Source organism: Chaetodon trifascialis, chromosome 1, assembly GCF_039877785.1.
Source record: "Chaetodon trifascialis isolate fChaTrf1 chromosome 1, fChaTrf1.hap1, whole genome shotgun sequence".
NCBI classification, from domain to species: Eukaryota; Metazoa; Chordata; class Actinopteri; order Chaetodontiformes; family Chaetodontidae; genus Chaetodon; species Chaetodon trifascialis.
In genome coordinates, this window is record NC_092056.1 from 13,228,934 (window position 1) to 13,245,255 (window position 16,322).

Consider the following 16,322-nt stretch of genomic DNA (forward strand, 5'->3'; position numbering starts at 1 on the left):
TACAGTATATGTAAGGTTAGAAACAGACTACAGCCATGAAAATTCTTTTATTCTTTGACTCTTCTGCCAAGCAGATAAGACTTTCAAAGGTTTACAGTGAATTGGTTTCTGCACAGCAGCAGCACTGTAATGTTTTCTAAAGGAAATGTTTTATCTCTCAGTTTCTTTGAAGAGCACTGCCTAAAACCACTGGAGTTTCATCAAAGCATCCCCACAAGGGAATCACAGATCAAATATTTATGATGTTGACAGATGTTTGTTGCTCTCTGCTCACTGATGTGCACCACATACAGTAGTATTTTACACTTTAGGACACTTTTAAGACTACTGTACCATACACATCATAGGAAACACAAGATGGTCAGGTATTGCTGCTATCTTTCTATGACTGTCTGACAGTTTTATTGGGGTATCCTCCCCAGTTAAATCACATAATGTTACATGGAGAGGATTGTATTAATGATTAAGGATTTATATAAGAGAGCATGGCACGATGGAGGGAAGCCTTGCAGATCGTCTCTTGATGCTCGGGGCTCAGCAGAATAGCTCCTGTGCCAACACTACTGTGACTTTGAACGCTGCCTGCCCTCACACAGGCCTAGTGAAATTTATGGGCAGCATTGGTAAATTGGGCAGGTCTGTTTGATGCAGTGTAAGCATTATTGTAATGTGTCATGGTCAGGATGGCTCTCTGTCCTCAAAGTGTGACTGCAGTGAAGGTGATCTGAGGCTGAAAAACACCATCTAATGCTCCCAGCACAATCTGCAATGCTATGCAATCAATGCACGGACATACTTACATGAAGGATGTATGTGTCCCACACACAATACTCTTCTTATAGTCTCTTTGCATACTCAGGGTCTTAACTGTAGTGCTATATTTTCCATTCTTACACATCTTCATGCAGTACTACAGTAACCATACACATAAGGGAATCTCTGACATTCTTTATTTGAGGGGACAAGACAAATCATATAACATAACCATAAAATCAATTAGTTTCTAGAGGGTTACTGCAAAAGCAAGACACTTCTCAGACATGGCCACCACCTGTCTCATATCGTCAGCCTTAGTGATAAAATGTGTGAGGATGATGGGTTCCTGTATTTCTGTCATTCACTTATATTTCCACATACTGCAGCAGCTTTAATTGCCACTTTCTATAATCTAATATCCTTTAAAATCTCGCTTTTTGTGCAGAATCCTGCTAGAATGACTTTTCTTAATTTTTGTTTTATGCCAAACATCATTGTCCTGAACTATCCCAGCCTCAAGTTCCAGCTTTAATCCAGCAACTTCCTCCACCCTCGCGGCTACACCCTGCCTTCCTCCGCAGTGGGCTTCATTCATTATTCTCTCGTGCAGCTCTGAGCTTTGTTTTCATCACCTGCCAGCTGTCACTGGTGGGAACCGGTTCGCCGCTTTTCGCGAGCTCAAATTCCATTAAAAAAACCGAGTCGTGGAAGTGGGCTCACTTTGGTATTCTTCCCCTTTAAAAACTATGCAGCCCTAGCGGTGGTTTCTATCTGGGCTCTCCTGGAAAAGTCTGCGGAGAGGGAGAGGGGGGACAAGCCGAGTTGGAGGGATCATGGCGGCACCTCTCGGACGGGACACCCTACCTGACCACTGGTCGTATGGAGTTTGTAGAGATGGCCGGGTCTTCTTTATTAAGTGAGCGGGCTTTTACTACTCGACGCTTGCTTCTTGACGAGGGATTGTTAACGTGGAGGATTTGGGTGGTTATAGTATCGTTCAGTAACAGGTGTCTCTCTTGCAGTGATAAAACTCGTAGCACTACTTGGCTACATCCACGCACGGGCGAACCTGTTAACTCGGGACATATGATACGATCAGGTACGCGACAAACTCTGATTTGTAGGACACCGAGGGGACTTTTTTTCTTGCTGCAATGTATTGTCTGTCTGTGGCGGGTCGTTCAATGTGTTTTTTTTGTCCGTGTTGTAGATTTGCCAAGAGGATGGGAAGAGGGCTTCACGGACGAAGGAGCCAGCTACTTCATCAAGTGAGTATCTCTGCGCGCATTGTCGTTGTTTGTCCGTGTAAAATGTGATTTCGAAGTGCTGTGTGTAAAAGGATTTCGTTTCCTTTCTGTCACTGTGCAGTTCTGACACGCCAAACACTGCTACTCAAACTAGATTAAAAGCCTGTGCTGCAAACACACTGTTTCATCTTAAAGTCACGGTATGCAGATGACAAATGACACATGAACGCACCAGCGTATGGATTAACACACAGGGGTCCCATCGGATAGGTGAAACCAATTACCTCTGCCTGCAGTGTGAATGGAAAGTGGCAGTGCTTAGCAGGACAGGAAGAAGGCTATTAAAATTCTCCTCACATCCTCCATGCAGGACCTCCACTCTCTCCATTAGATAGGTGTACAGCCTGTGTGTGTGTGTGTGTGTGTGTGTGTGTGTGTGTGTGTGTGTGTGTGTGTGTGTGTGTGTGTGTGTGTGTGCTGGCACTGTAAAGGTTGCAGGAGAGGGGTGTGACCATGTGGTGACAGAGATGTATGGCATGATTGCATTATTGAAGCAAAGAGGACAGGATACACAAAGTCATAGTCATAGTTTTTTTTTCCCTTGTCAGATTTTCACATGTCCTTCACAGAGTAACATGTCTGGGATTCAGGCTGAAAATCAGTGAAAGGCACCACGCCACCAACACGTCTGATAGGTTCACTAACTCAAGGATTGTACGCTTTATATTTGCATTTCCGTCTGCAGTGTTTTACGCCTCTGATTTTTGTGTGGATTCTGCTCTGCGGCTGCACACGTGAGCAAGCAGCAAGCAATGCTGGAAGCAATCAGACAAGTCCGGCTAACGACAAACAGAAAGCCTACTGTAAAACAAAGAGGGGACAAAATCGTCATTGCTGCTGGATCATTGTGAATCACAATGACTCCTCCCACTGTAGCTTGTTTAAGGTTTTGGAGTTCCACTACCCCGTAGTCCTGTCATGGCCCCTTTAGTTTGCCCCATTTGCTCCAGACAGAAGGCCTGTATGGTGAGGTTTTATATCCCCATAGCTGCAGTCTCTCTGGGGTTGATAGTTACTAATAAGACATCTTTGCTCAATGACATGCAGACACCAGTTTGCAACACTGAATAAACAATACAGACATATTTTTATTTTAACAATACCTGCACTCAGAAAACTGAGTATAACACAGTGCAATAAATGAGATGCCATAAAAAACATGGATTACAGTTTCTAAACACAGGTTTCACTGAGCCAAACAAATGCATTCGTCCACTTGGAAAGACATTCTGGCACCCAAAGATGTGGGCTTTGAAAAAAGACATAAAATGGTTTCAACTACAAATCTGTTGTTGCTGACACTTATATTGTGCGTGGAATAAAGGCGGCCGTTGTGTTTCCCTTGTTCACGCACTTTTTCCCTCTAAGAAGCGAGAACAATACAACAGTGAAGTTGTGTGATGTATGGGAGCCTAAATGTCAAGGCTGTTAAATCATTGGGCTACTTGTTGCCCACTTGGCTTGGTGGAAGGATCCTGTTTTGCCCCTGCTCCCCGCTTGTTGCTTTGTTTTCGAGGGGTTAATTTGTTGGAGTCAAACAGTGGACAGGAACACACACCAGACTGCTTTCTTGTACCATTCAGCTTATCTTGAGCACAGCCGACATCTTCCCATGTTCTCCTGGTGCGTAAAAGAAAGTCAAATCATTGGGTGTTTGCCAGAAAGGGTGATTGTTTTTATTCATGATATAATTGTATTGTGAGATGCAAAGATATCAGGGTTCACACTTGCCAGCTTCAGTCAAAATAAACACAAGTTTGGGCCTTTATCATGTAACTTTATGCAAAAATCTGACAGTTAATTGTAACATATAGATATTGAGTTAACCTTGTAGTATTGATCAGTAATACTGTTGTCTATTTAAGGCATCCCAGGTATAAAAGCATATTAAAAATGCATTGATTCTGCTGCTATGTGACAAATTGATTGGTCTTTAAGTGTTGAAGAGAGCGATTATTAAGTCCCATATTGAAGTTTAGTGTTCATGTGGATAATCAGTTTAAGACGCAGTTGATCGTACAGCTCAGTGGGGGAAATTAATGCTGATGCAACTATTCTGTGGTAATGGAGTACTGTCATTTTCTCATTGTGGAGAAGTGTATCTCTGGTGGTTCATTTGATTTATTGCACACCCGGATGCCAGGTTTCTGTATTTGTCCCATGTGTCTACAGGGTAATTACAGGAGGTGTCGCTTGTGTCAAGCTCACCTGGCTTTTAACTCCAGCACTCAGCTAATTAAGCTATGAGTGGGTATGCAGGCCTGGGTAATTCATTACTACTTTGTTCCTTAAAACATGATTTGGTTTGGCAGATTAAATGTTAAAAACAGCTTACTCTCCAGGAATATCTTTATAGCTTTGGTGCAAGATACACTTTGGTTATTAATGTTAGTTGGCAGAACTCAAACACTGAAGACAGTGAAGATGGCCGCAGCTCAGAGGGATTAATCCTGAAAATCATATTAGAGAAATTGGAAAGGAACTGGAAACCTTGGACTGTTGCTGTATTTCAGACCATTAAAACCATCACAAGTGTTAGTTTTAGTTTATAACTGGCTACAACTCAGCCTTTTAAAATCCCCATTAATACTACCGGGACAACCCAAGGCAGCATGGAGTTTAGGTGACTTTAATTTTCTGGTGCAAATCATGGCTCTCTTTGTTTCATTCTCACTTCGCCATCGGACTTCATGCTCTGTTGAAGTGGACAATCAGATTTTTAGCACAAACTAAGTGGCTTCTTTGATAAACCACTGCTGTCCATCTCTTCTCATCTTTCAGCTGTCCAGGAAGTAAGTGAAGCAGGACTGAAGTCCACACGGCGCTGCCCTGACAACGCTAGATTTGGTTGTGTGTTGATGGTGGAATTTAGCCAAGGTGGAGCACAAAGGAACAATTGTTCAGGGAAAACTCACATTCATTTACACCTCGCTGAAGGCCTACCTGAACGATCAGTGTAATGTAATGCAGTGCTTTGTTTTGGATGCTCCAACAGTGAGTCTTTTTTTTTTTTCAACATCTTGGCTCAGACTGAGATGGATTATTATATTATTATTAATACATGTTTTCAGTTTCAGTCACATGTATCCTCAGATTAACCCATTAATAGACTGAACTGTGTTGACTGGAGGAGGAGGAGATTGTCAAAACTAATGGGTGAGGTCTGTTGTCATCTGTGGCAGCAGATTGAAATAGAGTCTCTGGCTGTCGTACGTCTGTCAAATCTCCAAGGAAGTGACCCAATTCGAAAAATCATCTTCCAAAATCATCCCATTTCAATCCCTGCTGCATGATAGGCTGCCGATGAGACAGGCCCGTGCCTGTGTGTTGAGGTAAATGGATGCATGTTAAAGATTCCATTAAAGGAATCGAACAGTAAAAGACAGCTGAAAAGAGATGTGTGTGGGAATGAAATGTTCATAACATATGAATAATTAGGTACAGTTTGACTACAGCTGAACTTTCTTTTCAAGTTATATTAGTAGGACTCAGCCGTCATGATCCTCGATGCATGGTTAGATGGATCTGTTTGGAACAGATGGCACGACTGGAAGAACAATTGGAAAGAATGTAAACTAAACTAATTGTTTCATTTATGTCATATTTTTATATCATCATAGTTTAGTTATCCCCAAGTAAAGAGCTCAAATTCAGGTTTACTCTCCACCACATCACTGGCACTCACTGAGCATAAGAAATGTGCAATTCTATAGCTCCCTGAGGGGAAAAAGGCCGCACTGAGGTACAATGGCGTCCTGTTGAGGACACAGTTCACATTGTTCAATGGGCTTACAATGCTGTAGGAAAGTCCAGGAATAAGTGTTTGATATAAAATTCACATAGCTGGTCACCAAAAAAATGTAACTTACTCTTCAGATGCGATGACCCCACCAATACTTTGTTATCTCAGATTTAGGGGAGTTTCATTTTCCATTCTCCTGCTGCTTGTTATGTTTTTAGGTTGTGCTGCATTTTATAACGAGCTGGCTATTTTTGATCAGGACAGGGGAGTTAATTAGCCATGAGGTGGTTTGGGAGTTTTGAAGCGAGGCATTTTAATAGGGGGTAAAAAAGAAGATTGGCATCCCTGCAGGCTGTTATCTGAAGGCTGTCCTAACGAAGCTCTCTTTTTCTGCCAAGACAGCAAATCCATACCTCGTTGCTGAGTTCAAAACATGATAACCAAAATGACAGGGCACAAATTAGCCCAGAGGTCCTTCAAATGACCTTTGCACTCCAGATTTTAGATGCTTTTAACATGAAATATTTATGTGTAGAGTTGCCATTGTGCATGTCAGAATTCCTCAAATACCAAAAAAGTATTTAACTTGAGTGACTGGGGAACATTGTGCTTTTAGAGCTGTCATATTGTACCCTTAACTTGAAACTTTTGTAGTGAGGTGAAACTTCTAATTCTTTGTGCAGGGCTGTTCTGTCTGAGACAACTTTTAGGATTTAGGATATGAGTTTTGCTTGACATCACTTTGAAAGCATCCTTGGGGCTCAGGTAGGAAGACAGGTTTATATATATATATATTTTCAAAGAAGCAGCAGAAAGTAACTAGTGATCCCCTCAGAAATGGTCAATGCTGAGATTAAGACTCAGAATGGGACCTCAGACTTCATCCTTTGGTAACATTTTGAAGCTGAACCACATAATTCACAGACATTAGTCTAAAATTCCTCTGGGTCTTGCATACGAGACTGACTGCTGTTAGATTGTGTTTGCTCAAAGGACCGTGGATGTAAAGGGGCATTGTTTGGAAATCGTTGTTGAGTGCCATGAGAAGTAATGAAGAAAGATTGAAAACACATCACTGAATACCAATCACACAGAGCTCTGCCGCCACAGGCAGCGGTCGGGAGAGGGATCAGTGCAAAAGCTTTTGTTTCAGCAAAGCTGAGGAGAGGCTGACGGAAACAGTGAGGCTGCTGTTCAGCTTCACTGATGAACACTGCTGTCCTCTGTCTATACCAACATGGAAATTAATATCTATAAATCTATTGTGCTCTCTGAGAGAGTGCCTGCGTATAAACTGTGCACAGATGTTACAGGAAAGAAGGAATTAATGAAATTGGGTATGTCATTGGGTTCATCCAATTGAAACAGATGTTGCTCTTAATAAGATCCCATAACACAGCTTTTCTACTGCACATGTGCTGCAGTGGGCAAATATTAATTACATATTCATACATCTGCCCTCATACTTGGGTTCAACTCGGCCCTTGAGGACTCTTTCTTACACTTTGCCAGTTTATTTGTTGTGAGTGGTTATTGTGAGAAACTGCTGTAGCACACCTTACAGACAGTGTTGCATTTGTTCTGCAATTTTCCTGTCGACAAGGTCCAGGTGTGCTTGTTGGATTGCCTCCACAGTATGCCACAGAGTACTGTAGGAGGCATATATCTGATAGCATGGTCAGTGTAGTTTATGCACCTTTGAATTGCAGAGTAACTCAACTATTTTTTAAAGAATTATTAGGGTAAATAATTTTCTTAAACCTTAATACATCCTGGCTTTACTGAATTTGCATTATTCCTCTTTGCAGACTTAGAAGAGCTGTTACTGTTGATTTCATTTTTTATTCGCCTGACAGTTTGCTGTTTACAGCAGAGATGCCTGATAAGCACAAGATCAGCACACGCACGCTAACATTCAAATTAGCAATCAAGCTGCATTATGATTTTGTGTATTTGCTTCCAAGAGCCGAGACACAATGTTGAAAGGTCACATACCAACTTGTGCAATTTATGCAGCTCAGCACAATAAGCTACTTACCAGCAATCTTGCCAATTTCTTTCTATATGTCTGTATAGTATGCGGACTGTCTCAGGTGTTAAACTCATTCCTCATTTTATTTCATCTATTGACATTTTCTTATTTGGATGATGCTCATCATTATCAGATAGCTTTCCCATCTCCATGATTTTATATCAACTTTATGTCCTGACATGGTATTCATCATTTGGCTCACATTACATGTACATCACTTCTGCAGTCTCTTATGCATGAGGCTGCGTGTAGACACAGCTTCTCTACCTTCCCTCAAGCTGTTGAGACAGTGACCTTCAGCTGAAAATAGATACTCTGAAATCGTTGTGTCATTCTTGACAGGAAAAGTCCTGATGCATCAGATTACTCCTGTCTCATCTTTGCAAAATACAGAAATGTGATTTTAGGGGTGTTATTATATGATGGGGGCTAACACACATTGCAGGAAATACTTCGTCAAGTTAGACAGATTCCTTGTATGCATAAAAAATAGCTGCTTGTTGGAGAATATATTCAAAGAGTTCATTCTTATTTGTATTATTCTGTGATTGAGGCACCGCGCATTGTATTTGTACTTAATGATTAAATGAGCAATTATCACATGAATGATGAACTGAACACACATCTGGTCCTTGCTCATTCTTATTACAGCAGCAAAGTCCTACTTTTGGACGAAATAAAATAGCTTGCACTCCTCATTTTAATGTAACTCCCCGATTTGCTCCTTCTCTTCCCACCATCGCACCATGTGTGATGTGCAGGGAATGAAAATGCTAAATGAACAGGCTGAATGCATTCCAAGGTCAAGAGAACAGCAACAAGATGTGGTTTTGCCGGTCTTTGCAACATCCTAAAAATAGCTCTCAAAACATGTTCATGATTTTTTTTTTTTTTTTTTTTACACAAGAAAGTGATGATTAGAGCAGAGGAACTACATGGGACATTGCAAACACTTCATTTTCCTGTGACAGACATGCGTAGACACAACCTTGGCTTGACGCATGACTCATTAATCCTGTGAAGATGCTAACAGTGCGTGTGTGAACAGCATTTTTAGCATCAGATGCAGGGATACTGAAATTGATATTATGACTCATGGCCAGGGAGTTGCAAATGGGCAGTTGGTGAGGTAGCGAGTCCTCTCACTCTTGTAGCGTGATTTATGTTGACCATTTGTCATTATCAGTAGATCCTTGTACCACATTTAAATCCTGTCCAGCCATTATGTTTATACATCTGTCTTCTCTGCTTGCTTGTTGGGTGCCCTGAACTTTCACTTAAGGCCAGAATGTTTTATAAATTGAGTTGCGTTGTCAGTATCATGTCCAAGTTGACTTATTGCAAGGCTTGTGACAGTGAAACAACACATGCTGTACAGTACTGCCGGAGCCTACAAATAGAGTCGGAGGTTAAGGCAGCGGACTGAATCAAGATGATGAAAACAAAGAGTAGATTGAGAGTCTGGTACAGCGGACGTTTGTGCTGCAGAATAGAAAGGAAGCTTTCCATCAGGCCTTGTTTGGACTTGCGATTTTTAACCCTGGGAGCCTGCAATGAATGAATACATTAAGAGCTGCGGGCCTGAGGTGTGCTCTGTGAGATGATATACATTATCTAGAATGAGTCATTCGCTGTCCAGACAGCTTGAGCAGGTTTACCAGTCAGAGCTGGAGCAGCAGGAGTCAGAGCAGAACCAGGGCAGGGGAGATGCCCGAGCCGGGATGGGGACCTGCTGTTGCAGTTGCCTGCCCATTGGCCAGGGGACTGACTCGGCCGATCATGAAACAGAGGTGCTTGCTGAGCTGGAGCTCTCCAATGTGGAGAAGGAGGAGACTGAGATAAGGTAACACCAGTTTGGTGGTATTATCACAGTGAAATTTTGTCTTTGGCTTTGTGTAAAACAAATGCCCATTTTTATACAATGCTACTACAATCTGGATACCTGTAACATGCAAAGGTAAAGTACAGCAAATGGAAATGGAACTGGCATGCAACAAAAAGCTGACAAATATCTAATCATACACAAAAACGAAACTTTCTTTTTCTGTTGTCATTTATTTCCATATTGTTAAAGAGAAACGTACTGCACCTGAGTCATTTCAGCTGCCTCTCTGGAAGAAAGAAAGAGTTTGTACACCTCCCTCTGACTGAATTCAGATGACAGTTTTTCTGCCGCATTCTGTCAGAGCCTGAGTGTGACTGGAGCCACTGCAGAGAGAAGCCGGTCCCACACTGTTCTCATCTCACCAGACGGGCGAGGAGAGAAGTGATTAGTTAGCAGCCACAAAAGGGGGAAGATGGATGTTGCATAAAAAGAGAAAGACTTTCTAGAGAGTAAATCCGAGACCTGAGACATTTTTATTTTGTCCAGATATTCCAGTGTTTGGTGTAAAAGTGATGAGCAATAAAAAAGCTCATTTAAATGTGAGAGGTTCACATCACCAGCAGAAAATCTAATACACAATACAGTAGTGTGATGGCATGGAAAATTTGCATTTAGATAAAAAGGGAAGCAGCTACTGGGTATTTGCTATCACATAGATTATAATCTATAATTTTTTAAATCCAAATGAGTGTTTTGTTACATAAAACACACAGTTAAAGCTGCTCTAAAAAATATTTTTATGTTAGCAATGGATCACATGAATTGGTGTACCGTGAAAGGCATCAATCGTAGTGACAAACCCACGGAGAATATCACCCAACGCAGCAATGTTCCCAGCTCTAATGAGTGTTGCTGCATTTTTCCAGGTCATTGTGTTGGTTTTACTGTTTTGATTCAATCTCACCACTTTCATCAGTGTTGTCGCCTGTTTTCAGCAAACAAGCTCTGATACCTGCACATAACCTGCCCAGCATCAAAAGCCAAACAGAGACAGTTAGCGACTAGCTGGTGAGCATAGCGGCACGTTGAGTTAAAGAGGACAGTTTCCCTCAGGAGTTTTTAAGGACCAAAACTACCCAAAAAGAGAGTGAATATTGGACTTCAGTTCATCTAGTTGCCAGAAACATGACTGATAGTGTTTCTCCATGGCTGCTGGAATTTCTGAGTAGGCAAATGTTTTTCAACACGTTCAGCCCAACAACTTTATGAGGTGTTGATTTGTCCCTGCTGCCTTTTCAGCTGGCTCAATCAGGTTAGTGCAGGGAGCAATCAAAGACTTGCTCGATACAAGACGACCTTAAACCCACCTGATTTTTTTGTGTGCTCTGTGGTCTTGTGAGAGCAGGAAATTGTGCCATGTCCTGATTGGAAATTAATTATATGTCTTAGAACCAATATGCAGCTTTTTTCCAGCATAGCACTTTGCAGAAATTGGATTTGTGTTTTACTGGACATATATGTTAAGGTATATTATCTAAAGTCTGAATAACCTAACACAGCCGAGGGTACAAGCTCTGAAGAATATTCCTTATTGTGGATTGCTTGAATATTGCATTAATGGACTATTAAGTGTAGAAAAGGTTAATAAAAAGCCCCGTTGGGTCCTTTCTGGTGAGAGCGGATCTGGTGAGAGGGCAATTTCACTCGCTGCAGCATTTATTGAACACATTGACCACACAGCTGTGTGAATTCTCACAAGCCAATCCAATTTAATTTGCTCTAGTGCAGACATGCAAAGCTGATTCCTTATACAGCTGATTGATTTTCCTTTTCTTACTCACCTAAATATTTGTGATTTGATCATTTTAAGATGTGATCAGGCCAATCAGTCAGTGAGATAAAGCTTGGATTGTGCAGCGAAGGCGTGGTGCAAAGCATGACAGCATGTTTTATATCTGGATGTTTTCAAGTTGCTGTAACAGTTCGACTCAGTGGTGATGTGCGTCCTCATCTGTCTGTCATTGAGACGTGGTGGAGCATGTGCATGTACAGTATGTTTGTCATAAAGTGCTGTTCTGGAGGGCGCCACTAGATAGTGCTGTTGAGTCTTTGTGTATTTGACAGTCAAATGCAGTTTCAGTTGTTTCTGTCTTTTTTTAAATTAAGACTGGTAACGCAGTTAGTGGTTTTGGTACTGAAGCCTTTCTTATTGTGCAGGCTTGTGTCTGCTACATATGATATGTTTTAAAGTTTAACGACGTGACTCAATTCTGGCTGGAATCATAAATGTTTGACCTTGCCATCATATATTAATCCGTTAATCATTTTTCAGTCATATCCGGTATTTGACTGAAATGTTGTTGCATCAGCTCTGTACGTGACAGTATTTCCTGCCTTTTTGAGTAATTTTAGTCTCAGTTGAACACCTGTGGTATATTTGCTCAGTCTTTTTTTCTGGTTTGATCTGGGATTGATACAGTGTTATTATAGCTTCATACAGCCAGGATGACAGCAGTGGAAGTAGATGATAGAGTGAGGTATGAATGTTGACCCGGCTGTCCATCGTACGTATCGACCTAAGCCACCCTCATCCAGCCCTCTCCTCTTATCTATACAGTATGTCTGTCTGTTGGTTATTGAACTGCCACTGCAGCAATTGGGAGCCAGCCACTCAGCTATAGTCTGCCCTCCATCCTCTCTCCCTCTCTCCATAGCTGACTGGGATGTGATCTGATAAAGAGGACTCGGGGCAAGACCGAAGGCTCTGGTTGCAGTCAGAGACCAAGGTCAGCACTTTACGTTGACTGGCCAACACAGTGAGGTGAATATCGCTCATCTGTGGTCACCGGAAAGAGTAGCGGCTTCAGAGTTTCTTAGCAAGCTGGGCCCTTCCCCTTTTCTCCTTCTTCATCTTCTATATAAGGACTGAACAACATTAGAGCGTTATCATTTTATTCCTCCCCGGAGAAGCTAAGTAGAGCTACGTACTGTAAGTGCTGGCGGTGCTACTGAGTGATCGCGAGTTAAGAGAGAGGGCTGAAACAGCAGTTATACTCCCATCTGATGCTGCTCTTTGTGTCCTTCCTAGCACACCCACCTAGCACAGTGCACACAGTTAAAACCGGCTCAGTTACCGTATACTAAGAGGACAAACGGGGACACGCCTTACTGGTCTTGTTCCAAATCAGGACAGATTTGGATGTTTGAGACTTCTGAATTGGACTTACTCCTTTCCACATCTGGTCACTAACTGGTGAGTAGTAATGTAGCAGCAAATGAGAGGACTTTGTAGCTATAGAGACGCGGTTGGAGTATGCTGAATAGAGAAGAACAGGAGGATGAATCGAACGTATATTATCACTGAGATGGACATTGTTGTCTTTACAATGGCCTATTTTACACCTGAATGCAAGCCTGTTCAGTTTTTGTCATTCAAAACTAAAACAAATTCTATTGTAATTGTTTAAATGTTGTTTTATTCATTATGTGTATGTTTGTCCATTTATTAGCTTGATAAAAAGCCCAGTTCTTTCCATTCAGGATATGTGTTGAGTAGTGGTCATACAGGTTATTCAGGGTCATGCTATTGGTTGTGGGCAGTGGTATAAAAAATATTCTTGATATATAATAGTAAATATTGTATAAGTAAAAGTTGGTAAGTATTAACAGAAAGATGTACTTCAAGTATCAAAAGTAAAAGTACTCATTGTGCAGCAGAGCGACCTTCTCCCTCTCAGTGTTACATTACTGGATATACATGTTATTGGATTAATACTGCATTACTATTATACTATATCGCTGGATAGTTTAATCTACAACATTTCATATGTAAAACCATACTCTGCAAAGTAACTAGCAACTATGTTAAACATGTCCAGCAAGTGTGGTGGAGTGATAATAGAAATGATTTCCCACTGAGTGCTAAGTGCAAAAACACCTTAAAATTCCACTTGTGTACAGTACTTCAGTAAATGTTCTTTCCAGCACTGACGGCACTGACGGAGGGTGTGTTGGTCTTTAGTAATTTTGTTTCCATGGTTGGATTATTCTCTTCATGTTGCGAAACATTTCCCATTTCATAAACATTTGGTTTTCTTTTAAACCCTTATTTGTACCATGTGCATCCTTTCTTTACTGCGGACACTTATCAGCTGTTCTGCTCTCTGGCAGTTCCGTGTTCGCTGGTGAAAGGCTCTTTTACATTTGAATGGTGTGCATGAGGCAATTTATTCCATTCACTGAGCTGAATTACTGTAGGAGAGGGCTAATGCAAAACTCAAATGACCATTGGTTGGTGGTTAGACCCAGATCTATCAGGCCGGCATCATCTCCACAGCACTGAAGAGGTCTTTGCAGTGCGAGTGCCTTCGACTCCTGGGGTATGCTAACGAGATGTGAAGGAGAGTGAAGATGGATGAGAAAGAGCAGCAGAGGATGAAACGCAGGAGATGAGGGCAACAGCAGCTGGATGCATTACCTGCATGTTTGTGTGTGTATGTGCACAGGTATACTGTCAGTTTAATCTGTGTGTTCACTTCCTGAGTCATCAGCTGGTGCAGGAAACATTTTTCACCTGCCCCACAGCTCCACCCCCAACCCACTCTCTGTATTAGCTGATAGAGAGCATTTTAGCATGGCATCGTCATCAGTCTTTTCAGCCATTATATCGCTCAGTCTCCTCTTCCATTTCTCATGTCGTGAAGGATGTTTTCCCTCACTCACACTCTGTCTCCTTCATCTGATCTGGCTGTTGTAACAGCATTTCCTGTTCAAGCTGTTTACAGTCATCCTGGATGGTAAAATTACAGTATTTTCCAGATGAGATGTTGTTGGACACTATGGACACTTTCAGTCACTTTCAGAGCACTTCCTCATGTCATTCTCATTTTTCTTTACTCACTCCTGTAATTCCTCCAAATCCCTCCTCATTCTCCCTCTTCTATCTCGCTGTGCATGCTGTGTATATCCTGCATGACTGCAGAGGGAAAGGAGCAGAGAGGGCGTCAAGTTCAGGGAAGTGCTCTGACGGCAGAGCTCCGCTGAGGAAGGTATGCATTAGAAGAGAGCAGGGGAGAGGTGAGGAGAGGAAGAGTACCACCACAGCGAGCGAATGTGAGAGAAGAGAATATGATTACATGGGCTATGGCTAATGCTTTGTACCTGTGGTTTTACTTGCTGCTCCGGGGCCTCTTACATGATGTAGTGGTGAGGTTGGCTGGATTTAATAATGCTTGTCACAAGCCTAATACTCCCGGAGACAGGGGACAGTTCAGCGATCGCATGTATTTTTAGCTCCACCTCAGCAGCCCCTACATAGCAGAAGCGGGAAAGAGGATGTTTTGAATGAATCAACGCCTCGGTGCACAGCAGAGGACGTCACCGGCAGCAGCACTACCAGCTGAGAGGAGTACACACACAGACACCACTGAGACGAGCAGAGCACAGCACAGCAAATCACAGACCTGCAGCTAACATGCTGGGCCAACCAGGACAGTCAACCTTACACGTCCCTTACAAGAGGCAGCCAGTGTATCGTGCGACTCACAGGTGTGTATCCCTGCCCCTCTGACATATATGTGGGATTGTATCGCTACGTAGCTACTCAGGAGGTGTGTCTGCTAAAGCTCTCCAGCAGCTGCAGGAGATAAAGTGCTTCGGATTGCATGCCGTTAGATGTTTGCACAAAGTAAATGTGCGGGCAGGAGAATTTACATGCATGCCAAAAAGTGCCCGCCGTCTGTTTTTTGTGGCAGAGAAGGCAGTTCTGCCTTAATAAATGTTTGATTTGCCTTTAGGGAGTAGGTATATTAATATGCACTGATGGAGCAGTGTTAACGAGAGGACAGAGAGGGGCGAAAGAGAGGGAGAGAGATGCTCACTGCAGTGCCTCATGATCATAGGTCACTGACTGCTGTGTTGATGTCAGCAGAACTGTGATCTCTCAGGCTGATTATGATACTCTTCTACATACATGGTTAATGCAGGATGCCTCCAAAGGTTAGACCGTAGTGCAGGTTTGATGCAGTCCTCCCCACCTCTTGGTGAGCCACAGATATATTTCTCAAAGGAATGTATTTGTTTACATGACTTTGCTTCTCAGTCCTTAGCGCAGCTGCTGTAAGGACCTAGCCCACACACAGACAGACCCACAGAGATATGCTGTATATGCACACATGCAGTGTCACGGCTGCTGCATATTACGATTTTCCATGCACTTGCAGAATATTTAGTTCTCCTTTTGCTGAAAATTGTCTGTTGTTTCCGCTCAAACAACACCACCAAGTGTCATGTTTGCATGGATGTGGAATTTTCAGGATTAAACTGAACATGTATGCTGCTGTACATTAATGTGGTTTGAAATCTAGGAATTTACCAGCACAACTATGGTCAGATTTCCAGGTAAATGAACTGACAACCTCCAGTTTTTAAGCCGCTCTTTTGATTAGGGCTGTCAGTTTTAATTGGGTTATGACACAGAAACCACACTAGAGGTCCAACCATTCACAGATCCATGCACAAGATACCAAGCTTATTATCATTCTGTCAGGGTGTCGATGTGAGCCGCAGCGATAAGGTTACTTTGCCTATTTTATCATTCCTGCATGTGCTCCCTCACTGGTCTGCCCTCTTGCTGTGCCCTTAGCCACAGAGGCAGTGGGC

General features: G+C 42.3%; 1 protein-coding gene across 9 annotated transcripts in view; it reads left to right on the forward strand.

The window, feature by feature from the left end:
* Positions 1–1,589: 1,589 nt before the first annotated feature.
* plekha7b (pleckstrin homology domain containing, family A member 7b) overlaps positions 1,590–16,322 on the forward strand; it is a 65,949-nt gene continuing 51,216 nt past the window's right edge. For 8 of the 9 annotated variants that reach the window (XM_070963517.1, XM_070963525.1, XM_070963563.1 and 5 more), the window contains exons 1-3: positions 1,590–1,672; positions 1,779–1,855; positions 1,967–2,024. In XM_070963517.1, coding sequence (XP_070819618.1) covers positions 1,590–1,672; positions 1,779–1,855; positions 1,967–2,024 — 218 coding nt within the window. Of the gene's footprint in view, positions 1,673–1,778; positions 1,856–1,966; positions 2,025–14,839; positions 15,210–16,322 lie in introns of those variants that run through there. The other variant, XM_070963543.1, reaches the window with a different exon arrangement.